The 25939-nt window shown below is 30.4% G+C and overlaps 5 protein-coding genes across 7 annotated transcripts; 3 read left to right on the forward strand and 2 right to left on the reverse strand.

The window, feature by feature from the left end:
• The first annotated feature begins 132 nt into the window (after nucleotides 1–132).
• Nucleotides 133–10526, forward strand: LOC116773775 (uncharacterized). Of its 2 annotated transcripts, none has more exons than XM_032666236.2 (4): nucleotides 133–447; nucleotides 885–1759; nucleotides 3351–3566; nucleotides 9191–10526. In XM_032666236.2, the coding sequence occupies exons 1-4, from the start codon at nucleotides 429–431 to the stop codon at nucleotides 9497–9499; spliced, it is 1419 nt and encodes a 472-aa protein (XP_032522127.2). In that variant the 5' UTR covers nucleotides 133–428; the 3' UTR covers nucleotides 9500–10526. The 2 variants fall into 2 exon arrangements, with proteins under 2 accessions (XP_032522127.2, XP_032522128.2); XM_032666237.2 differs by lacking the exon at nucleotides 133–447 and adding an exon at nucleotides 642–813.
• A 1635-nt stretch (nucleotides 10527–12161) lies between these two features.
• On the reverse strand, nucleotides 12162–15162 carry LOC116773779 (cysteine-rich hydrophobic domain-containing protein 2). The gene is made up of 3 exons (XM_032666240.2): nucleotides 14910–15162; nucleotides 13649–13859; nucleotides 12162–13337 (listed from the first exon to the last, which is right to left on the reverse strand). Exons 1-3 carry the CDS (start codon nucleotides 15026–15028, stop codon nucleotides 13170–13172), a joined length of 498 nt encoding a protein of 165 aa, XP_032522131.1. The 5' UTR covers nucleotides 15029–15162; the 3' UTR covers nucleotides 12162–13169.
• Nucleotides 15163–17031: 1869 nt separating this feature from the next.
• Nucleotides 17032–25827, forward strand: LOC116774152 (uncharacterized). The gene is made up of 6 exons (XM_032666810.2): nucleotides 17032–17074; nucleotides 17742–17943; nucleotides 18445–18632; nucleotides 21969–22208; nucleotides 24911–25063; nucleotides 25166–25827. The coding sequence occupies exons 1-6, from the start codon at nucleotides 17069–17071 to the stop codon at nucleotides 25733–25735; spliced, it is 1359 nt and encodes a 452-aa protein (XP_032522701.2). The 5' UTR covers nucleotides 17032–17068; the 3' UTR covers nucleotides 25736–25827.
• Nucleotides 21760–22578, forward strand: LOC116773778 (larval cuticle protein A2B-like). Its single transcript, XM_032666239.2, has 2 exons — nucleotides 21760–21899; nucleotides 21969–22578. The coding sequence occupies exons 1-2, from the start codon at nucleotides 21891–21893 to the stop codon at nucleotides 22428–22430; spliced, it is 471 nt and encodes a 156-aa protein (XP_032522130.2). The 5' UTR covers nucleotides 21760–21890; the 3' UTR covers nucleotides 22431–22578.
• On the reverse strand, nucleotides 23183–24618 carry LOC116773780 (cytochrome c oxidase subunit 5B, mitochondrial-like). 2 transcript variants are annotated; one of them, XM_032666243.2, is made up of 3 exons: nucleotides 24564–24618; nucleotides 24189–24352; nucleotides 23183–23389 (listed from the first exon to the last, which is right to left on the reverse strand). In XM_032666243.2, the coding sequence occupies exons 1-3, from the start codon at nucleotides 24593–24595 to the stop codon at nucleotides 23214–23216; spliced, it is 372 nt and encodes a 123-aa protein (XP_032522134.1). In that variant the 5' UTR covers nucleotides 24596–24618; the 3' UTR covers nucleotides 23183–23213. The 2 variants fall into 2 exon arrangements, with proteins under 2 accessions (XP_032522134.1, XP_061379782.1); XM_061523798.1 differs by lacking the exon at nucleotides 24564–24618 and adding an exon at nucleotides 24458–24519.
• Nucleotides 25828–25939: the final 112 nt, after the last annotated feature.

Here is a 25939-nt window from a genome sequence, read left to right on the forward strand (position 1 = left end):
TGCTTCATACATTGTTTAAAGAATATAATTCAAAGTTTTATAATTCATAAGAAATATTAAAAACTTATTTGATGTAAAAAATAATTTTTGAAACTTAACTGTTACCGACGTATTTTAAATGACAATTCATTATTCAATTGACAAACTGTGGACAACCTGTCGCATTCTTGGAATTTTCTGTAAAATTGCAAATGATATTATGTACTAACACTTTGCGTCATGATTGTTCTTCTTCTGCGTGTTAGTGGCTAATCGTTACCCTTGTTCTACGTAACCAGATAATCATAAGAGCAAACACATTTATTGCATTTGTAAATACAATAAAGTTGAAAAATTTATAACATACATGAAATCAAATATTTTAGTATTCAAAGAGTTGTCGTTAAAGTTTTGTATGCTGTGACATTCACTTTATTTGTGCTATCGCGATGGATTTGTTTAAACAAAGTGAGTATTTGTTCTTACTTTTCTATATTTTAGTGTAGTCTTTATAATCACTGATAAATAATAATACGCATAACAAATTATTATTGGAATATATGTTGTTGTGACGATTTATATCAAGGCCGTACACTCGGTACCTGGCACTAATGCGATACTGTTTTAAGCGTAGCGCGTTCTACCAGGGTGGGTGGACCTCTTATCAAAATTTATCGTGTTGAAAAACATATCCGCTATTGTTAACTGTCATATCAGCTGTAAGCTTTCGTAGAGATCACTCGTTGACATTTCCAATTGGAATAATTTTATCGTTGCGATCTTCCTGTTTGAACACTCAGTTAATATTTTATTTATAATAATAAATCCTAATAGGTAGATGGTTTAATATAATTATTTCGTTGGTTGTGGTCTGAAGTAAGTTCTAATAATTTTTTCTCTCGCAGATATGAAGGGACCTACGCGGCCAGCTCCCGCCGTACCCAACATGGGTGTCAGTAGATATTCTCCTGTCACTAACTGGAATGACGATCCTTTTGGTGCTGATGTCTTTGAACCGACACCCTCATACGCCCAAAAAAAGAAACCGCCACCAAGGCCGCCGCCGCCTAAAGTGTCTAAGCATCTGGATGTTCCAACAAAACCCTCTCATTTCATACGTAGACCTACAGTGCTGTCTTCAATTTTGGGCCGACACAACAAGAACAAAGTGACCCAACAGAATGCCAGCCAACCTATATTGGATGTGAATAGTGATGTAGACACATACAAAATGTTTCCTAAATGTGATCGTGCAAATAATCAAATGGGTACATTGATAGACTTGTCCTCGCCTCCCAGTTCACCAACATTCACAACAAGATCCAGCAGCGACGGTGTTAGTGTTGATAGTTTCGGTTCAGATGCAACAACATCAACAAATCATCAAAATGCATTTGGTGGTAATGCATCCCAAGCTGAAAGCGGTTTTGAAGATGATTTTGATCTATTCCTTAATTCAAGAAAACCACTGCACAAAGATGACACCATTGATGATTTTGCAAATGTTGATCCATTTTCTCCATTACCCTGTAAAACTGTGACAAAGAAGACAGTCTTAAGTTCGGAGTCCTATGAGACATCTAGTATAACGAGTAGTCAATATACCGTGCCTTCTTTAAAAGGACCAACTATAATTCGTGCTAAGCCAGCAAGACCCAAACCTCCAGATAATTCGGCGTTGTTAAAGAGCACATTTGGAAGCGATTTCCATATGACCTCAATGAATGTTAATACCACAACACCAATTACCAAAATTAGTAATGGCTTCATACATAATGTGGTAAGTAGAAATTTTTGTCACAATTTAAATAACTGACGGAACATAATTTTTTTTATAAAAAATTAACAAGGAATGTAAATTTTAACACAATTTATTGACATCACATTTAAAAAGGTCATACCAATGTTGCTAATTGCTGGAATTGGCGTTAATTAAAACTTGTGATGCCACTAGATATGGTTATGACAACACTCCCAAATTTGATTTACAATTTTTACTTGTGTTAATCATTTATCGAACTAGATTTGACATAATTATAATCGTAAATTAAAAATATATATATATAGAAACTTTTTGGTATCAACAATGTGACTGGCATATTCAAATGTAGCATAAATACAACCAACATAAATTTTTTTTACCAATGAGTCATAATTAAATATAGAGGTATAAAAGTTCTGTGATAAAAACAAATATTTGATTAATTATTAATTAATTTGATAGTATTGTCTATTTTATTTTAATATTTTCCTCTTGTACCGCCAGTGCAGTGTTAAATATATCTTTTGGCATATTATATAAATATATATTCAAACATTAAAATCTAAATAGAAACTAATTTGTGGTAATAATAACAGCTAATATATTGCGGATTCTGTAATCTTTTTAAATTATCATATAATAATTCTGGCCACCACATTTTATTACTATTTTTTTTTTTTTTATACACATTTAAGTTTTACGACATTAGATTATTGTTTATTTTTTTAGCTATGTGAAGTAAAATTGAAATCCCTTTTAGAATTCATTCAAATTAATGTAACCTTATTGTATTCTAAGTTCTTTTTTAAAACTCGTTTCCATGGTATGGTCAAGTTATATAAGATTGTAACAATGACTTTTGTTTGTAAAACGTAATTTGATTTCCCTTTCAATATAAATGACGTGCTCAAAGTGTTTGTTCTTACGTGCTTGGGCTGTGTCGGAATTATTCGATAATAACTAATGGCTTATGAATATTTATTATCTGTGGACTATAGCGCGCACAACTTTGTGAGGCTCAGGACATTTTTAATATTATACTGTGGCGCGTTGACTAAGATATTAATAATAATATTTTAAATATTTGAGTTGTGACGTCTCTTACCTCTGATTTGAATTGTCAAGTAAACATAGACAATTTTATTTCAATCATACATAGTTGTTAAAATGAAAAACTGTTTATTTGACGGTGAAACTTGTGCTAAGTATGATCTAAGCGGCTCGGTCGGATATATGTCAATCTACTTACACGTAAGAGTATTTTGCTTCACGGTCAATTTACTCATACTATATCTATTTAAAAATTACCTGCAAAATAAATTCTTATTTTCGTCTATAATTTTTTAAAAGTTTTAATATTTTTTAGAGGCTTATAATTGCATTACATCTATTAATGAACGTAACCAAAAATAAGTATTAATACGCGTTAAATAATCTAGAAACAAAATATAATTTACATAATGTACTTAAACCTATTTTGTTTTTTTCTATATATATTTTTTCCAAAACCGCTGCTTCATTTATTTTATTTGATAAACCTAAATTTTATAACATCTTTAAATTTAAAGAACTAATGAGAGTCATCATAATTTTTAAATCCAATTCATAGGAAACGAAGCCAGACTTCACCTTCACCTGGGATTCATCACCTGAACGGGATTCATCACCACCGATGCCAACGATCCCCCCGCCCCCGCCGCCTGTCATCACCGATGAGGACCTGCCAGTTGTGTGGCCCGAAGACTTACTTGATGATGACGACGAACCATACGCGATAGCCCTGTTCGACTATCACACAGGCCATAGAGACGATTTGTCATTTACCGTAAGCTATTTTTATTTACTACTGTTCAGATTGCTTCTCGGAGTAATAACCTCATAATATATAGCAATTAGTTGTGATCATTTAATTTATTGTTAATATGTTATCTATATTACTTATATATTACATATTATTGTTTACGTTTACGTAAACAAAATATCTCGGACTTTCCTTTCCGTAATTTTTTATTCTGCCAATTTTCTGTAAAGAGTATTTAAGGATTTTTGTTTATTTGTAAATATTATTTTAAGCGTGAACCGTATTTACTATTATTTATTATATGATATATTTTTAAACGAATACAAAACTATTCGTTGAGTCCATAGTTTGTTTAGTATGAGTGCTCGTCGCGGATGTGAACACCAACATTTTTAAAGCTATTTGTACATAAACGGATTTATTCTCATTGTAGGTATTAAATGTAACGGGACTTTTATCTTTGATAGAATTTGTTTATTTACTTTATTCTTACACTAATATACTTTTTATTCTGTAGAATTAATTGTTATCAAAAATGTTACGGATATTAAAAACGAGCTAAAATTAAATAAATATTCCTAATACACGGAGTATTAAACTCGAAACTTTATATTCATAGAAGAAATTGAAAGCATATTAAACGAATGACTGTGTTTATTTAGTAAAAAAAAAATGAATTGGTATATAAAAAAAAAAACAAATAAAACCTTTTTGTATTAAATTCAAATCAACTGTCAACCGTCAATTCATTAAAAAAAAAAAATCTTGTGAATAACAGATTGTGTAAACATGTCAAGCGGAATATTTATATTATTATGCTTTATGCAGGTGTTCCCACCTGCTCCATAATGTAAACGTGCTTCATAAAAATAAATCTTCATAAATACCATACATTTGACATTAGTATAATTTTTAAGTAGATAATAATTTAACACCTATCATATATATAGTCTATATTTCGTTATCGGTTTTATTATTCTTTAGATTTTAAACCGTCACAGCCCAGTTTTGAAATTACATGCTCGGTCGGACATTTTAAAATTTACGTGCATTTGAAGTCATTAACTTTGTTCGATATAGCACCTAAGCATTATAAGGAACAAATTTTTTGAATGAAAAGTTTGGTTACAAAAATTAGATATTCAGTCTAGACGAATAATACAAATATACATTTTTATTTTTTTTGTTTGACAGCTTTCAAACATTATGACTGCATTCAGGTTTAAGAAATACGTGTTCGATTTAAAAATAGTTCGTATATAAATTTTTCCGGTTCATATGAACCAAATACCTCCGCCTTTAATTATCTGCAATAACTTTTCTACCAGATGCTATCGCAATTTCAGTGATGCCGCGTGATTTAATTAAGATTCCTTTATCATATGCGTTTGACCCTTGACCCTTTGTCTGCCTTCAATTGCTTTAGTCTCCGTATCGAGATATAACCTGCATATAGTTAAATATACACACATAAATGAATGTTCAGAATGTGGGCGTGTGAATTGTTCATATCCAACTCAAACGTGGCTTGTAGCCAAACGATATTTTTTTGTGTGTGTATTTTTAGATGTAACTACACACGTGTTTTATATTTACTTAGCAAGTACAGGTTCACGGGCGATCCGCACTTGAATACTACCCATTTGACATTACGATGATCCAAGGTCGAAATGCGTTATACATTTTTTTTTAAATTTTCATTAAGTTCGATTAATGTTCAATAACATCGGAATCTACAGTTCTGTACTAATGTGAATTACGTATAATTTTTATTGTTTACCACAAAACATATAGGAGAGAATCATATTAAAGACTAACAATGGTAACTTATTTTCTTTAAATGATTCTAGTTATAAAATAGTATTAAAATTGCATACAATAACTTTGTTTAAATTGTAATATTTCTATATTATCGTTCTTGCGACACGTCTAGTGCTAGTTTTCCTGATGTTGAGCGCAAGTTTGCATCACCAGACTACATGCGGAGTGTTAACCTGTTTTCATTCATACATCTTTGATTTATAATATTTAGTAGGTCGCGGAATGAGAAACGCAAAACGTTTAGTACGTTGTGTGACGATACTGACTCGTGCTATAGATTTACATATACTTGTCAATTTTTAATTTCTACACGCCGATACGAACATGTACATACGTATATGTATTTATAAAGAATATATATATATATATATATATATATAACTCTGTAAAATACACACTTAGTTTGAGCATGATTTTCCATATTCGAAGTCCGCTAAAATCAAGGCACTCACATTTTGTAGAGGCAAATTTTCGCGAACAGAATATTTTGAAAAACACGAAGGCTAACATATCGCATATGTTAAAATGTTCTCGTTATATTATACATACATATTTATCAATGTCAACAATCTATCGACTACGCAATACGTTTGTGTTATTGGCAAATTGCAGAAAAACAATATAAAAATAAACGGATTTTTTAAATGGTTGCATATATTCAAGAAGTTGCAAGTAGTTTCTTCTTGGGTTTTGTAGCTAAATTAAGGGATTTGTCTAAAACATGTAGGGTGTATGATTCTGACATAATCAACACAAACTTTTTTTAATTTTATACTATGACTTCATTCACATTGAACTTACATAAACCTTAAAAATATAAAAAACTAGTTTAAATATTACTTTATGGGTGAATAGAAAATATTTATGCAATGTATTCATAAGAAATAAAAGCTTTTATTTTGTTTCATTAAACTGTCACTGTCTATGAGTTTCATGGACACGAGTCAATGATTATGTAATTCTGTTGCATTCTATTCAGCCGTGATACGTATATGTATGTGTATTTTTTTTAAATGACATATTCAATTAGGCAAAGGTATGATATGTAATGCCAAGTTGCTTCCACTTAAATACTCTTTGGAGTTTAAAATAATTTGATATAATTCGATTGCGTATTGTAATTTTATATATAAAGATAATATTTATCGTTGTCAGTACATGCGTCAGGGTATTTAAAACACATGTGTAGTGACGTATTTAATTAATATTATTTGTTAAGTATGGACCAATGACAATGACGTCTATTTATACGAGACATTTATTTAATAAACTCGAACATTATATTTTTAAACAAGCACAGATATAACTCTTATATGCCTGTTGTCGTGTATTTCCTTTTCCGTTGTAAGCATTATTTCCTTAATGTATCCAGCGTGGGTCTTAGTGTTTTGTGTTATGAAAATGCAGTTATTATAATTTAGTTCTGTCATTTATCTTAGTGGCGTAGGCAGTGTTGACGTTCTGCCCATTGATAAAATATATATCACAGGAACTCGTCGTTCCGATTTCCACTTACGATTGCCGTTAACCGATTTGAAAAATAATGGAGTTCTCAGTATTGCATGAAAAAAAATTTATAGAGATTAAAATATTGTGTATGCCTAATTTAATAATAATATTGAATTATTTTATTATTTTTTATGTCGATAATTTATTTTATATTTTTTCATATTTTAATTTGATTTAAGAGTAATTTTATTTTTTGTTACTGTGTGCTACAGTACCTTTAAAAATACTTTTCTCGAATATTCCCGTCACTAAGAAAAAATACAATTCCTAAACAACAGTTTGTCACACATCTAATAACATCATTCTAAGATATGGTTTTCTTTGGCTTGTTTTTCTAACAAAAGAATCCGGCTACTTTGTTATGTTAATATATGTTGAGTTAGTTTTTCACAACTGTTCCCAATATTTGGTACCAATAATCTTTGTTTTGTATTAATTATACGATACGATACGATTGTATTTTAGGTATATGAATGTAAACGAGTAAATTGTAGGTGTTTAAATCTTCTCTTATTGAGCCTCTTTCCGTGTCATAGGCAATGTCGTTTTAACATTTCATAAGAATCGGGGTCGTATAGAACAAAAATGAAATTTTCGCGAGTATTCATTTAAATGAAACTAGTATTTTTCGGATGAACTACGCGTAATTTATAATCATGCGTAGTTCATCCGAAAAGTACTAGTTTCATTTAAAAATTAAATTACCTATGTTAGGATGAACTGTAATAAAAAAAAAAATATGCGTGGAGTCCCTCCGCGCCGAAGTACTGAAACTTCGTTGTTGGAATGGAAACAGCAAGGGGTAGAAATTGACTTTTAAGGATTTTTTTGTGTTTCTTTAGGAAAAACTTTATTTATATTACTTACAAGTCACGCGTCCGAGAGCCACGCATTCCCTCTCGCTCTGTTTCTTTTTATGCCCCTCCCCAAGGAGCGTTAAAAATTAACGCAACCTTGTAGGAAGTCATATAAGAAGATTCACTTCAATAAAAACTAGTAACTTGTAGTAAGAGGAGTGAAAAAAAAAATTTTTGACAAAAAAGAATTACTTTAACTAGGAATTTATTCCCTTTTTTCAAACTTTCAGTGAAGCTAAATAAAGAAACACAGATAAAGCGATATGGGTCAAAGTATTCCATTTTCAATTTCGATACCACAGATCTCAAAATGAAACGCAACGCAATTCGTTTGTTTACAAAAACATCAATAAAAATACACTTTATCACTCTGATTGTAATTTTTATTCATATTATCAGTCAATTACAAGGAATTATGTATGATAATTAAATTTTATCGTACATTAAATATATGTTTGTTATTATATTACATTGCCTATAAATGGACGGTATAGATATTGAATTTTAGTTCAGTTGTATCGTGTCTCCAATCTTATGTGGCTTCATATTCGGCAATGATAGCATTATTAGTATATACTATTAGTATATAGTATTGAAATATCTAATTTATTGCCTCCCGGGTTCGAAACCTTATTATATAAAAATACAAACGCTTACAGCTAACTGCATTAAAGACCTCATAACTATTATTCTCCTTCCTACATGTGAATATTTACTTTAAAAATTAAATTGCAAAATTATAATGGCTTATTATGTGTATTTAAGGCGGGAAAAATTTCACAATCCAATTTAAGGCGAAGGTTCAATTTAATCAGCCAGACTTATAATTTTTTTTTAATAAATACTTTTTATTACATAGTAAAATTTTGACGCATCCGAGTATAATGGAATTTTGCAACATTTTAATTGACACTATTATATCGAATTACAACAAGAATTGTTTATGCTAACCCAGATTAGGTTCGTTGGCTGTTATAATCTTAGATGCTTTTTTAATTGCACAATAATGAATTACGAGTTGCGTTTATCGTATGTATTTTTTTTTATGTACAATTCAATGGCGTGCCATGAATAACGATTCGTCCTCTTTGTTCTAAGAACATTTTTAGGTTTTACAATTTACATATATGAGAGGCATTGTATTATTAATGTAATATATGAATCGTATTTAGCGATTTGATTTACTTAATGTGATTTTATACATTTTGTATTTTTTTTTTGCTACATACTAATATATAGAAATGGGATTAAAAAAATATATGTATTCCTCTAAATAAATACTATCATTTGTTTAATTTATATTACAATTTAAGTAAAACTGTAGTTTTTCGCGACTGATTCTTTTTCCATATTTTCCTCTCATACTGTTATAAACTCACTGCGGTAGTTCTTCAATGCCAATCAATGTCTGGATAAGGTTACTTGGTGGTTTCTAATGATTGTTTGTGTGTTTATTTCCAGGCTGACACCCGGATTACTCTGATAAGGCGAGAGAACGACGAGTGGATGTATGGTAGGTTGCAAGATGGAAGCGAAGGTCTTTTTCCATCCAATTACGTGGAGGTGAAGGTGCCGCTACCAAACGAACAGTCTAACAACATCGGCACGGCGATAGCGTTATACGACTTTGAACCGATGCAGACCGGCGACCTTAGTTTCAGTGTGGGCGATAAAGTAACAGTTTTGTCAAAAATAAACGATGAATGGCATTACGGTGAGTGCAATGGCGTCAAAGGACAGTTTCCCGCCAATTACGTCCAAATGAGTTAGCGATGTCTTTTTATTTTAATCTGTGAATTTGTGATTTTTTTTTTTTTTAATAATTATTGTCAATGACCACAGCTAAATCATTTATTTAAATGTCCGTTTAATTGTAATCGTATGTGATATTGTATGAAATTTGTATGAAGACTGATGTTTAAATTTTTACCATCCACGTGTGAATTGGAAATAGACTTTAGTTGTATGCGATTAAAGTCGTTTATTGATTGAGCTTAAAATGATCTTGTCAAGGTTTAAGGCAACGAAGCCATACGTGCAATGCACTATCTCATTTTGCCATAATAAAGTAATAAGGTAATTATCGTCTGACATTAATGATTTAGGTTGCGTGCACATCGGTGCAGTCGAATGAAATTACATGAGAATATTGTGATTCCATAACGAAATTACTTTTTTACTCCACTGATGTAGTCCCTTCCTAATGGCGTTCCGTCTGTCAATGTGTATACGTCTTTATATATCTTGTTTTTTATATATGCTCGGTTGATCTGATGATATTTTTAGTATCCATATACTTTGTACGCCAAAGTGTGGCTTACTATAACTTTGTTTTTTTATATATTTGAAATGTCGACGTTTAGTTTTAATATCGTGTGACTGTAAATAATTTTTATCGCTACTAATGTTGTGCAAGGAACGTAGTTAATTTTTTTTTTTTTTTGCTTTATATCTTTATATTTAATCTCTTATAAGGCAATAAGGTCCGATATGCGCTCATTTTTATATTATATTTATGTGAAATGTCGTTTATTGTAATATTTTTTTTTACATATTTTTCATAACGCTTCATAGATTTAATGCCAAAGGCACTTATCATAGTAATTTAATTATTTTTTTTGTCTATAATATAATAAATGAAAATAAAAATTGTAATGTATATTTTTTTTTTGTAATTTGTTCGTTTCGTTTAATTGTAAGTAGTTTTATTTCGGTGGGACCATAACCTTAAGTGCCTAAGTATTTTGAACATTATTTGTGTATAGTGAAAATATTTATAATAAATACATTAATGTAATTTATAGGCTTTTATTTTGTCTTTATTTTTCCTGTAAAATGAATTTAAAAATGACTAACACTTTCATATAATAAACTAAGAGGAATATTATTTAGGATGCTATAATTGTTTACTTGAGATTTAGTACTTTTTTGACAGTAAACAAAGTCGTTTAATGAACTAAGTTACATAAATAAAAGAGCGTATGTATGTGTAGAAGTAATTTGTTTAAAACTTATTGACACACAAATGAGAAACTTAGTACGCTTGAGCTGTAATAGTGATGTGACCAAACGTTAAATATCCGCAAGCAGTTCCTGTATCAAAATGTGACACACGGATGTGGATTCCATTTATACGATTCAATCACTATTTAACGCAATAAATTATGATTCACAGGAAATACTTAGTTTTGTATCGCGTGGATCGTTGTTTTGAAATTATCAGGTTTTATTTTTTATCTAAACATCATGTATACACCATGTTAGCTCAATCGGTACTAAGGCTGGAACGCTTCACACCAGAGCTCACAGGATAGAATCTTGTTCGAGCCGATCAATTTTTCACTCTATACTTCCAATGATTCAAATTTTTGCTTAAGATTGCTTTATTATTAAAATTATATAACTAATAATCGATATATGATGAGAATTGTTAAGTTAAATCAAGCAAAATAATCAGTTATTAATGTTTTCGGTGCCCTGATATTAACGGCTATACAATATACATAGAAATTTATCCAACACACCCTGTGTATGTACCATTGAAAATAAATAACTGATAACATTTTGCACAAAGCTTTCAAATTTAGATAAAAATTGTGTGGGGACTGGAGACTATTATCAAAATAATAAGTGTAAGCTGATTATAATCAAAGAATCCTCAATATAATAGATATTAAGACTAAATGCTATAATTGATTTTTATATGAACTATATATATGTGGGTCTAATCTTGCAAAAATTTTTAAGAACATTCTAGATTTTTCATTTGCGTAAAGATTTACTTTGACGCGCGTTTTTTTCTGTGTATGCTTTTGTTAATATGTTTACAATAATCAACAGCGATCTTTACACGTCCGGAGAGTAATGATTAAATAATTTCGGCTATATATAAAACCATGTTGTCTGTCATAAGAAAATGTATGTCATTACATTTAAGATCCGTAGGGTTCATCATAGTGACTCTGGACATCATACTAATTTTTGATGTCTTGGTCCAAACCCTTTCCAATTGTTTTCCAAAGTAAATGCTAACGAATGAAGTTATCACAAAAGGTTACGTAATGCAGGTGAGTAATGCTTACGGAATTTTTCTTCAAATTCCATTCAAAGGAGGATTGTTGTGTCTAATATCTTTGTAGTTCCGCATAAAAGAGTTTTTATAGTAACGTTGAATTCTACCATCTCTGTAGATACAACAAACAACTTCGCCAACATAACATTAAATGGAGGAATCTAGGTCAATTTGTTTCAAAACAAATTCTCGTTAATTTCCTCATCTAACGAAAATAAGTTTGTTTGACCTTGTTTTGTTTTTAAATAAAACAGCGAAAGCATTAAAGACAAGGAAATTGCAGACACCAAAGTCACTTCCATAATCAATTTGATGTAAATAATTCCTATAGTAAAATGAACTAGCAATAAAAGATTCATATCATCACATAGTGACATTTATTATTTGAACAAAAATAATCTATATTATTCGTACTTAAATTATTTACATTAGCTTAAATTACAAATTAATGTCAACATACCCTGTTCGCTTTTCAACCGTTGTTAAAAATAAAGATGGCGGTGGCAAGAAAACGTCTTGAACTGCTTAAATGTCAAATACAAATACGAAATTCTGTTACAGTAATGGCGACAATAGCTGACATAAAACCTTTACAACTTGTTGAAAAGGGAAAAGAGGGCGAATACTTCTAACGAATATACTACATTAAACAATTACTGCCTAATAACACAGTCCCGAAATATTTTCTAACATAATTTTAAGAAACAGCTTTTTCTAGACAGCCAACTTCAATTGTTACATTATAGACATTCCGTCCACTACTTTTCATTCAGGTACATAAATACAGAACTATTCGTTTTTGTGTTTGTTGACGAAAATATTATTTAAAAAAATATTAGTTTTATTTAATATTTCTGAATTCATAATATACGTGATTTTGTTTTAAAAAAAATCATTATTCACAACGTTTTAAACTTACGTTATTAAATTCGTTAAAAAAAAAACATGACAGATACAATAACGAACATACACATCTAGATAATGTATTATCTGGAGCAATGTTGACTATGTATTTTATTGTGCGAAAAAAATATTTTTAATATTGCCAAAATTAATATACAACAAAATTTATTATATACTTAGCCTCATCTGCCAACAAGTGTTTGGAGCAAAAACAGTAGGTAGATCTGTCAGCAGAACCTTAACCTTATTTTACACATTAAGATAACATTGCCTTAAAAGCGACCGCTGCAAGCTCCTATGCAACATCTATAATACATAAAAAAGCTTATAATCTGATCGTGATGTATATTAACAATATTTTAAACACCATTTTGATGGGCAGATATTTTTTTTGGTTACACTGCGGTGACGAACCGTGTAATTTACACATACATTGTTAGTTCATATTTACATTAATGAGATTGTTTAATCCGGCCTGTATATTGGTATTTTGGGTACATATTCTATGAGAAGTACATATTCCATCATGGATGACGAATCGCAGTGTTGCTTAGTGAGACGCCAGCGTAGACCTAGCTTATTGTAAAGCCTGCTATTCTCCCATTCTAGAAGTTTATTTAAAGAGTGCTGTGTCTGTGAATAGAATGTAATAAAAAAAAAAATTAACTGATATACTTACATCAAAAGAACATTAGCAATTTATATATAATGTTTGTATCAAACACAATATATTCTCTTAAACACAACTACAATTTCTGGTAACAAAACTGATAATCTTATTTATAATGTGAATATTTTCTATAAACAAAAATGAAAAAGGATGATTTATATGGTATTGTACTTAATAAGCCATAAAGTGTATATAATATTTACAAATAGAGTATGTACACAGTATGTATGTATACATGTATATAGTATAAAAATTACAAACCCAAGAAACTTACTCTTTTACTTAAACATATAACCGGCCACAACGAACATCCGAGAGTACAGCAACAACAAACACAGCCACAGAATAGCCATTTAACATTAACCGGCAGAGTTTTCTTAAGCACACTATTAATACGAGCTATAGTGGCTTGATATTCCTCCGGAGCGACTCTTGACTGCAGGCCAGATGGAAATTCACCATTGAACCGGTTGCTTAGACCAAAACTGTAACAGGAGATAACATTATGTTAAGAAATTAACTCCTTTTAAATATTAAAAATAATATGAGCTGATTAATAGAAACAATTCTTTTATCTAAAGTGAAAGTCAAATCAGCAATTCTAATTAGTTCTTATCGAGAGCCTCATGGTATTTATGTTAATACTGTTTTTATAATACCGTTCAACTAAATATGGTGTTGGCACAACTGTTACACTATTATTTAAGGACTAGCTGAGACAATAATAAAATTTTATTTCTAATTTTCATTAACTTATAATAGGTTTTAATTTATAATTTAACCGGTTCATATAAGGAAAAAGCAAGTTGTTTCCTGACTTTACATATTATTTATTTATCAAACCGTGTTAGTCATTATTTAAATTATTTCAAAGCGTCATATGTGGCATATTATATCACTGAAGCCGAGTATGTTCTAACAAAAATTAGTATAGCACAAAAAAGTGTAGATTACAATTAAATATATTTTTATTGGCTATTATTATCTGTCGACTAATTTTTGTATTGAAATAACCATTGACAATTTTACATTATCAAATGTAACACATTTAATTCATAATTGATTTTTAATATAAAATTAAATTTACTATATAACATATTAATAATATGAACTTTGTTATTTTTATAAAGGCTAATTTAATTAACTAATTATTATGTATAATGTATAAGGCAAAGGTCGAGAGTCATTAAGATAATTTGATTAACATGAAATCCGTGATATATGTTTACATATGGCTTATAATGTACTTACTTTCACATATGCAAAGTCCATAAACAAATAATGTATTACCAGCAATAAATCTTTGTGTGATTAAAATAGACATACAATTTCATTAAACACTTTAAAGGTGTCGTATAAACGAAATATAAATTAAACATTTCAGTTTTGGATATTGTATGCCAAGAATGTTCAATGTTAATGAAAACAAAGAACCAAAAATAGATCTGCACCTGGGCGTTATTCAGACGAGCGAGGTGCAAAGCACTCTGTTAATATTCAAGTGGAAATTAAACAGCTGATAAATTAAAACCTACACTGTCATGTTTCCAGCACCCCTGATGATGATCGGGTCAGGTACTAATGTCACATGCGTTTCCTCTATATTCTCCTCTGGCTCCGGTTCTTCAGGATATATTGCATCGAAATCAGCCATTTTTATTTATCAAAAACTTAACAACCCCCTATACTCTGTTTGAAACACATAACAATATACAGTGTTTGCTAAATTTTTACACTTACAATCATTACAAAAAAATAATTAGTGACGTTTTCACAATCATAAATACAAAATACCTGTGTTGCCAGCGTTTTTTAAGCAAATTCCAATTACAAATACACTTTTCTTTAATTTAACAAATAATTTAGGATGTTTACGGTATATATTGAAAATGTTATAATAAGTTGAAATAAAATAAGCAACCAATTTATAATTTTCAAAAATTTTAGAATAACGTATTTTTTCTATTCAGCGCTAGGGGGCGCTTATTATAAATGTTAGAGATTTTATTTATTTTAAATTCAATGTTATGTTTTAATCAATGTTAGGGTCTCTGTCACATATTTCAGTTGAATTTTTGTAAAAAGAATCATAATGTTCATGTTTCTAGATATATGAAATAAAGACAAAATATAGATTTGTATGGTCTTACTAAGAATAGACCGATGGACTTGTAATGTTATTAGTCTTTGATTTAGGTAAATTTGAGTAATTTTAAAGGTTACTGAAATATGTCTATACTACAATATACAAGTATTTTTTTTTTACATTTGCAGCCTTTCCTATAATTCGACTTACGGTATTGTTGTAAGCATGTGGTTACTTACAAATGTTAGTATTATTAGTTAAGGTGACCGTTTATGGGTAGGGCATTGTAAATTATCTTATATGCAACACGTACTTGATAAATAAGTCACAGCTGTGACCTAAATCGTTGTCTCTTAATGTTTTTATTTAAGTGAGAAAAGTAGAGATGATAACTTATATTTATTATATGTATAAATAACTTTTCGTTGTAACTTATATTACTAAAAGTGAGTTATTATATGGGGAGAACTTATATTAATGAATGACAACGCAACTTAAGATATTCTATTATATAAGTATGGAATTAATTATTATTTATCTTAAAGCAACGTAATAAATTAAACAACATTATTTTCCTATATGTTATCCTATTATATTTCCCATGTCTATTATTAATGGGTTAACCCATTATACTTCTTAATATTGAATAACCACTAAAAGGCGTGTTGAATTTAAAATGAAAAATATCGAAAGTTTCAAACATAGTTTTTGTTATAACTTTTTTAAACTTTAATTACAACAAAAACTAAAAGGTTTTTATAACAAATAAGAGATGTTAAATATTTAAATAATTCTATACAATATTGATGAAGATAATTTATGATTTTTTTAAATATGTCTACAATTTTCTCAATGTAAATAGATAAAGTACAAACAGAAAATTTTATAATTATATATACAAGCACTTACAAAAGATTTTATATTAAGATGAGATTATTTTTTTGGAAACAAAAAAAAAAGCAAAAATAGCTAAATATGTAGTACATTTTCAACTTAAATATCGATGATTATTAAAAAACAAAGTCGAAACAAATCCGTTTTCTTACAAGAATCTGATGCAATAATACACCTATTTACTTTATATTATTGCGATCACATATTGTCAGGCTCACCTACTTCCAAATCTTTTTACAATGTCCTTACATTTTAGTTGTTTTAAGTATGATGTAATTTTGATCTTAATATTTATAATTACAATTGTGTACAATTTTTCTCTTGTTTTTTTTTTTATTTATAAGAATCATATATATTTGTAATAACTTGGTTGCCTTGCCTTATCGAATAATAAAACCTTTTTTTTTAAATATAAAAATTACGTAACACATTAATTTGATAAAGGAATGTAGTATTAAAGCATTTTAAAGTCTTAAGCATTATGTAGGTAAGTATTTTGCATTAAGTCCGCCCGTGCGTGACCCAGATATTTAAATTTTAACATATTAATATGATATCTAGTCTTAGGACATTGTTAGGTATTAATAATTCAACGAAGGGCCGTAGTAGGGTCATGGTAGAGCTTTTTCTAGCTGCTAGTGCTATATAAACTGTAAGACCAACCCTTTGCAGTCACAGGCTCACGTTTGTCTGCATCCAACACATCTAGCCGCTATGAAGGTAAATTAAATATAGTTATTTATATTATATTTTGATATAAGATTTTTTGTAAAGATATAAAAATTATTTGTTATGTCTGTATTTTTCGATGTTGCCATTTTTTTTTTGGAATTGGGTTTTGCGAAGAAAAAGCAATTTCTTTGTATTAACAAAAATAATGTTTTTAATGTTAGCAGACCTTATATATCATCCGTCTATTAGGATTTTGATTATGTTTGATTCTCTTGTTAGTGCACGGAGTCGTCTTAAAAATATTGAGTATACTTAATCTTCGTGGTATATCAAAACTTCGGAGATAAAATTTATAAGAAAGGCGGCAAACCGGCAGACGGTATACTTAATGGGCAGTAGTCACCGTCGCCCATGGACATCTGCAACATAAGAGATGCTGCGGATGATGCGAAGAGGAAAGAGTAAGAAAGGGAAATGGGGAAGAAAAAGTGGGAAAAGGCAAAGGGAAACCGGCTGTCTCGCTCATCGGACGAAACGCAGCCACTCAGCCAGTGAAGGCCTTACACGAAGACTTCACGCCTACCTTCTCTAAGAAGGTGGTACTTCCCCAGTCGAGCCAGCCTATGTTCGAACTGCAGCTTCTTGACCACAGCTCAACTCTACTGCCTTAAAAATTTGTATTAGCAGTCTTTTCATAAACTCTCATTGCCTCCAGGTCCTCATTTTGTGTGCAGCTGTACTAATATCCAGCGTTTCTGCTGGTTTATTGTCACCTGCACCGTACGCTTACGCCCGACCCGCTATTGTTGCTCGGCCGTACGCGCCGTATGCTGTTGCCAAAGTTGCAGCACCCGTCGAGGACTACGATCCAAACCCTCAATACTCCTATGCTTACGACATTCAAGACGCTCTAACTGGTAAAGTAAAAAAAGCTATTTATTGTTCTGATTTTCTAATATGTATTACAGCTACAGAAATTAAATCGCACAGGTATTGTTATTAAAATAATTATAAAAGATACACGATGTTAAGGTATCAGATATAATATTTATCTGTTAGGGAAATTGGTTAAGAAAATGACTTTTCAATCAACCAATCAATCAATCAATTAAAATCAATCAATTAAAATGTTTTTTCCTAAGGATATATGAAAGGAGCTGTTGAAAAGAAATCTTTAGGTTGGAACGATATTTTACGTGTACTTTTTCATCAGTTCTATAAAAAATTATGCATGCATGCTTTTTATTAGATGATTTAACTTAAGTGATTTAAATTCAATTTGGAAGTCATAGTGACATAAGAAATAGGCTTCGCTATTCCATATATGGTAATGAGATCACGAATATAACGTACTAGTTCGTGTGAGAATCAGATGTAAGTTGGTTATATAATTTCTTATTTTAATTATCCTCACAAAGGTGATTCCAAGAGTCAGCAGGAAACCCGTTCTGGTGACGTCGTCCAAGGCTCCTACTCCCTGGTAGACCCCGACGGAACCCGTCGTATTGTGGAATACACTGCGGATCCCCAAAATGGCTTCAACGCTGTGGTTAGCAGACAACCTCTAGGAGCTGTCGTCAAAGCAGCACCCATTGCTGCTATTCACTAATGTGTTACAATCCTAAATCGTTAAAATCAAGCTCTGTATGAAATGTATATTTATTTGATCCGTTTTCCAATGGGAGCATAAAATTTGATTTATCAGAATTCTGTGTTCTCTAAATGATAATGTTGCTTACTTTTAATTTGTTATATTATAGGGTAATAAATAAGAGGAATCTATATTGGTTTATTATTTAAAAAAACTGACCTAAATCCTGTTTACGTACAAAAATTTATTATATTCGTTCGTGACGTTAACCGCAGACTACTATGTTTACCCTAAGTTCGCATCTGTACACTAAATACGCAGCGTTTCCAGTTTTATCATCTATGAATATTCGCACATTATCGTATAAAAGCAGGTTACTAAATTAGAAAACGAAAGGTTTCGTATGTCGTGTAACGGTGCAAACTTGTGCTAATATCAATGAAATCGACTGTAAGAACAAATGTGTAAATTAATTTAATCTTATTGAAGTAAAAAATTTGACTATATATAATTTAAAATATAAATAAAACCGGTTAAAACTAGGTTTCAGATCAGAAATTTTGAATCTACCTACCTTTTACCCTTTCGTAGTTATATTTAATACAACGGTGTTTCTGTATATGTGTCATTAAAATACATATTATATCTTCAGATTCAGCACTACTTAACATGATAATAATATAAAAATATTATAATTAAAGAGTCTTGTTTAATGTCATTTGTGTAAAAAAAATAAATGGATCAATGCCTTAGGTTAAATTTATTATATATATATTGTTTACGAATATATTATTTACATAAATTATTATGTACTTCACATAAAATAATCTCTTATATTGTAAATTTAAAATATCCTAAAATTGTAAACTGAAAAAAGACAAATAAGGAGATCTAAGTATTTGGATGTCTTGCTTATAATTAATTCGTATGGTTGAATGTCTGTTACTCAAAAACTTAAATGGCTGGAAAAATAAAAAAGTTAAAAAGAATAATGAAGTTTGTTTCCAATTAAAAAATAACATGTTATTTAACCTATACAGACTATATTCAACATATAATTCAAGCTGTCTAAGATTTCTGAATACACTTTAAAAAAAAATGGTGTTCGAATCACTAAGTGATTTTATTATGTTAAATTTTTTATCCGAAGTTTCGTAAACTTTAAAGTAACTGTAATCACAGACAGACAGTATGATAGGTATAATTTTAACTAAATAAATTTTTGACTGTTATATACTCTATCGTAAATTAATCATCTTAAAATTAATTAGAACTTTTTAAAATGTGTTCGTACATATATGCTTTTATAACGCATCTGGCATTGATTTTTTAAAGTAAGAACGCTCAAATTGTTTATCTTTTTAATGTTACACCGGTTTTTATTATTATTGTAAGGTAAATTAATTTTATTCGTTTTATAATTAATTTGAGGCAAAGTTAAGTTATATTTTTATATTACATTTTAAAGCGATTTTATTGTACGTTATGCCGATTGAAACTTATTTCGTTAGAAGAAATAAATATACTAACAAAAAACAAATCCTTCACTTTTATAACAGATTAGATCTAGAAAAATACTAAATAAAGATAATAAATATAAATAAGCAATGTCCAGTGTATTAAAGATAGCAACAAAACAAAACGACTCCATTTAAAATAAAGACAAGAATGAGAAGCCTTTTCCAAGTTTAATATATTTTAAGATAAGATAAGATATATAACATAATTCTAATATAACTTGAAGATAAAACTTTGTAATTAAATCATTGTTATATCCATTATGTTTAAAGGTTTAGAATTATCACTCGTAATTCACGGCTTTGAATCTAAATATTAAATTGCTCAATTTTCTCAAACGTGGCCGTGACCAAAGTAAATAATGGGCGAACATAGGTGCATTGTAAAACAATCGTGATGTCTTTAAAAAAAAAGATATTTTAATATGCGAGTGGCTTAAGGTTCTGGGAATTAAAGTTATCCTTGCTGTTTAGTGTACACTTTGAAAGTGAAAGTACCAAATCTCGTTGGTATTGTAACATTGCATCCGCGTCGAGAACGCTATAACCAGATTAAATTTGTGCATGTATGTGAATCGATCGGATATGATGCTTGAGGAACATGCAATTAATTAGTAAGCACCATGCACTCTCCATACGAGGTATAAATGTCAACACCATCAATATATATTTGATCCGTATAATATATGCAGCGTATTTAAGTTCCTTCGCTTAAAAGAACTCCTGCAAAGTTTTATACGAAGCCTAAATTAGAAGGTCGGTGGGATAAAAAAAGATTTTTAGACTTGCTTCAACAGCAAAATGATTGTTCTAAAGGTCAATGTTCTTGTAACTTTAATTTCGTAAGTCGAATCAATTGTAATAGTTTCAAAACACTTCATTGACTGAGGATGAATGGATGAGTCATCAATGACTGACATGAGTGCGGATCTTGTGTGACGTACAATATTATAAATATTAAGTCTAACGACTTAAGAGTGAAATAAAAAAATATATTATAAAGTATTAGTAATAATAATATAAAATAAATAAGTTAAATAGTACGTATATAATTAAGGAAGGTTAATGATTATTTTACATGTTTGTTTTAAAGATACTTTAGAAAATGTAATTATAAAACAGTAAAATAAAGATACATATGGTTTAAGTGTTTGTAAAGTTAAATTGATAATACTTAATAACTGTATTAACTTAAACAAGTATCAATTCTCGGACAAAACATTACAAATGTGTAATTAATAGTACTTTATTAGTGTGTCTGATCGTATGTTGAAATTTACGCGACTCTCACCACAAGTAAACATTTGAGATCGTTTTACAATCACAGATTATTTAAATTTATTATTTATTTCAATGACATTATAACGAATAAGAATATATTAAAGATATGTATTATATTTGCATGTCTCTCAGTGTTCTATAAAATCAACAATCACGTCCTTACACTGTGTATGTAGTTATAATTTATACCATACAAAAAAGTAGTCTAATTTAAAAGTATATTTATAAAGCGAATTTACTTATTGAATTGAATATCTTAATTCTATGAATTATATGTACTTCTGTATGTTACAGAATATATAGGTACCTAAGTTTTATTAATTAATGAAACTAGCATTACAATCACATTTAACTACTCTGTGACAATTCACGAGATCGGCAACACGGAACACGCAGTGAACGCACAACTTATAAATACGTCTGACTTTATTATGTGCGCTATTACTCTGGAAACCATTTCGAGAACATTATCGACATGTTTCGTGTAATTATTTTATTATTAAATTATATAAATTTGTTTACATGTATTATAAAAACTTTTTTATTGTTGCAGATAGTTGTTTTTGCGTGTGTTATTCATGTTATCGTCGCTATAATAGTGACCGATTCTCCACCAACGAGTACCGAGTACAACTATTGGTATAACATCATAGATCCTACTACTGGGGATACTAAAAGTGCCCAAGAGATCCGACAAGGTGATATCGTGAAAGGCTCTTACTCGGTGATAGATCCTGATGGCACCAAGCGTACTGTTGACTACACAGCTGGCGGAAAACTCGGTTTTAAAGCCGTCATAAGAAATGAGCCAAGCAATAATCATTTATCTAAACGTAATTACAACGCTCCTATCCGAGGTTACTTATATCCAGCGCCAGAGAAGGCTAAAGCTCCGATGCTCTCGACTAGCAATTTTATTAAATATACTGATTACTTCACGCCTGGAAACGACACACCGACTGAAAAAAACAACTTCAATAACGGCGAATTTTTCATACCTAATTATATGCACTGATCGCTATATTGTGATCACGTGAAGTTTGTGTGTTACAGTGATAAATAATGTTTAAAATTACTTCTAATTGTGATACTATCTGTTATAAAATATGATAATACATAAAAGCTTTAGTAAATAAAAAATGTTATATGATACATTTAAATAATTCTGATCTCTTTATTTGTGTTTCGAAGTTTCGAGGTGAACAAAATAAAAATGGATTAACATTGTGTTTCTAGAATATTCAGTGTAAGAAATTGTAAGGACTTGCGCAGGCTTTTTCTTTTAAGTCATGATCTGACTCAAGGTTTTCGGATGTGGGTCGGTAACGGGTGGGGCTGTGGTACTGTGTGAGACAAATTCACTTTTCTTTAGAATTAACCTACAAATAAATCTAAAATAACTCTATTTAGGACTCGTAAATGCTAAAACTTTTATTTCTATAATGTGTAAAAGTGTATAAATAAAATGACAGACGGCTGCGCTTGTGAGTGCATCAGGTTCCAACCACTTGATAGATTTAATTTTTTAGACACAATATCTTTATCGAATAAAATACATTGTGATACATTCATTAAATTTAAAATACAGTTTTAAGTAAATACGATTACTATAGCAACCACGTGGCAAGCGACAAGTATATTTTTTTCAACATTTTATTATTTCATCAAACATCGGGATGTTGCTGGTAAAATCGATTTATATTAAAATCAATTAAGAACAACATCAACGTATATACACAGGTTGATGGAAGAAAAAGAATATTTTACCAAATATATTATAATTGAAAATCAATATACATTAAAGGGGTGCGATAGGACACAGTTCGAACCAGTAACCGCATCCGCAGCGCTTCGGTTCGCCGAGATGTATCCACATGTATTCTATGTGGTTGGTATCAGGATAACAAACACAGCCAACCAGACGCTTCCTGAACGCACTCGGGATGAGATTCGGCCTCTCCCAAGTACCTGGACCTACAAGATACTTATAGCTACAGATTTTTTCAGCCCTTAAAACATACGACATAGTTACGTAACAAACATAAAATTTCGTTTCTAGTATGAATTAACAAGAAGGATAATATTTCCATAGATAATCTAAATGTTATTCACAGATTGTATTATATGAAATACGATGTTAAATTTAATCCGACAGTCCAGTTGCCAGTGTTTATTAAAATGTAAAACTATTCTATTTGATCCAAAGACAATAATTTATGATTTAATTTTGCTTTTGATATTATTTCATATACTTTAAATTTATTAATAAAACAGATTTATATAATTTATTCGAGGTTAGTATAAAAAAATATATATTTTTATTATGACAAGTTTTTTGTTTGCCTTATACATTGGCAATAATCGTTTTTTTTTTTAATTTAAACAAAAACGATACAAAATTTTCAAGACGAAGGTATTTTAAAAATAATATTAAACTGGTATCTTAGCAGTTGAGAATGTTACTTGAAAAATTATAAATTGTATTTTAAGTTTTATCAACAATTTTGTGCTATATTCTGAATTTAAAAAGTTTCCATTTGTTTCACTTAGGTATTATAATAAATCTCTATGGGCCTGTGTATTACAGGTTCGAAAAGAGTTATTTTTATTTACTTGTATCTTTGAATAATATTTTTAACCTATTGTGATCACACTAATTATATTTTTCTATCGGACAAGTCGTGTTTTTAAAAGGCCTATGATCTTAAAAATGATTAAATTTAATATAAATACACAGCTGTTTAATTGTTCTATTTTTAAATAACAGTATAACCTTTTTTGATGGCCATAATGCGAAACGGATCACACTCTCCAGCCATATGAGCAAGCAGTTCTCGTTTTTCGATGCCCGTGAGCTGGTCAAGGGTGTCGTGGAAGCGACTGCATATTCTGCTCCCCGCACGAGAGAATGGGCGCAACGATTTAATTACCCACATCCTAGAAGGTTAAACATTAAATAATAGGACTTATATATAGACTTGTTAATAAAAAGAGGAAGATTAAAGAAAAATATACTCAAAATATTGTATAGAAATTATTTACGGAATTTAATTTTTAATTATTTCCTCTCAAATATTGGAATTATCGTTTAAATTGGCAGTACTAAAAGTGCTCTATGTGGTTTAAAATGTCTTCTTTAATGGCTTACTTATTTTCACAACATTCAGGATCGAAACACATATAAGTAATATGTCATTTTATTTTGACACAAGTATTATACACATTAAGGAGTTTTTATAAGCAAATCATTATAGGTTTTATATAAATGAATACTGTACTAAAGAATTGTTTGTATTTAAATATAGAATTAGATTAATATTTTAATAATACAGTGAGGACATTTCATAAGAAAGCTGGTTACCAATGACATGCAAGTGATCTTTATACTTGATTAATCAGACATACTCACTCTGATTCCATGACAATACTGGAAAGTTAAGTTGGTGTTAAATTTGGTGGACTAAAACCGCGCTGTCATACCTTTTCAATACGCAGCTTTATATCTCGAATGCCGGCGGAATGGTACAATGCAACGCCTGCGGCAAACGACTTGGGTATAAAAAGTCAGTCCGATCTTATTGCTGTACATTCAAATTGAGGTATCCTCATAGTAAAGTCAATATCATCTCCAAAAAAATGGCTTTCAAGGTATTAAATAGAAAATATATTATCATACATTGTTAATTAAATTATTAATTCACTTTACTCTTATTAATATTTATTTATTTAATCGTTCTTATTTTGTTTCAGTTGGTCGTTTTAGTTTGCGCTGTTGCTGCCGTCCAAGCTGGGGTGGTCGCCCCCGTCGCATACTCTGCATACCCGGCGCCGGTCGCATATGCAGCTGCACCAGTCGCGCACGCTGCTCCGATCGTTCACGCTGCCCCCGTCGCATATGCTGCTCCCGTAGCTAAAGTGGTAGCTCCGGTCGCTAAAGTCGCCGTCGAAGAATACGACTCCCACCCACGTTACAGTTTCGCCTACGACGTTCAAGACGGTCTTACCGGTGACTCCAAGAGCCAACAGGAATCCCGTGACGGTGACGTCGTACATGGATCCTACTCCGTCGTCGACCCTGATGGTACTAAGCGCACTGTGGAATACACTGCTGATGACCACAATGGTTTCAATGCTGTTGTACACAAAGAGGCTCTCGGTGTTAAGGCTGTGGCTCCCGTTGCTAAGATCGCTGCCCCAGTAGCGTACGCTGCTGCCCCCGTAGTACACCATGCCCCATTAGCCTATTCCGCTGCCCCAGTAGTGCACCACTCCCCTCTTGTGCCAGCCCTAGTCCACTCCGCACCTGTCTACCACCATTAATCCATATCCACGGAACTAGTCAAATATGTTATTGTCAAGTTATTTATTAAAGGCTTAAAATTCTCCTATGGAATAAATTATAAAAAATGATTAAAATATTTTTATTTTTCTATAATTCTAGCATCCTATCAACAAAAAGCGAATAAGCTCATCTATAAACGCATTGGATAAAAAAACGACCACAAAAATGGTCCAAACATAGAT

Source organism: Danaus plexippus, chromosome 20, assembly GCF_018135715.1.
Source record: "Danaus plexippus chromosome 20, MEX_DaPlex, whole genome shotgun sequence".
Taxonomy (NCBI): Eukaryota; Metazoa; Arthropoda; class Insecta; order Lepidoptera; family Nymphalidae; genus Danaus; species Danaus plexippus.

Bases quoted from the DNA above. Each gene is read 5' to 3' on its own strand.
- LOC116773775 (XM_032666236.2), top strand. The intron at 1,760-3,350 runs GTAAGTAGAAAT...TCCAATTCATAG, and splicing joins ATGGCTTCATACATAATGTG to GAAACGAAGCCAGACTTCAC. The intron at 3,567-9,190 runs GTAAGCTATTTT...GTTTATTTCCAG, and splicing joins GAGACGATTTGTCATTTACC to GCTGACACCCGGATTACTCT.
- LOC116773779 (XM_032666240.2), bottom strand. From the start codon at position 15,028: ATGGCTGATTTCGATGCAATATATCCTGAAGAACCGGAGCCAGAGGAG. The intron at 13,860-14,909 runs GTAGGTTTTAAT...CTCCTGTTACAG, and splicing joins GGTGCTGGAAACATGACAGT to TTTTGGTCTAAGCAACCGGT. The intron at 13,338-13,648 runs GTAAGTTTCTTG...TTCTATTCACAG, and splicing joins TTATATGTTTAAGTAAAAGA to ACACAGCACTCTTTAAATAA.
- LOC116774152 (XM_032666810.2), top strand. The intron at 18,633-21,968 runs TAATGTGTTACA...TTATTGTTGCAG, and splicing joins CACCCATTGCTGCTATTCAC to ATAGTTGTTTTTGCGTGTGT. The intron at 25,064-25,165 runs GTATTAAATAGA...ATTTTGTTTCAG, and splicing joins CCAAAAAAATGGCTTTCAAG to TTGGTCGTTTTAGTTTGCGC.
- LOC116773780 (XM_032666243.2), bottom strand. From the start codon at position 24,595: ATGTGTTTCGATCCTGAATGTTGTGAAAATAA. The intron at 24,353-24,563 runs GTAAGCCATTAA...TTAACCTTCTAG, and splicing joins CCTGAATGTTGTGAAAATAA to GATGTGGGTAATTAAATCGT. The intron at 23,390-24,188 runs GTTATACTGTTA...AGTATCTTGTAG, and splicing joins CATTATGGCCATCAAAAAAG to GTCCAGGTACTTGGGAGAGG.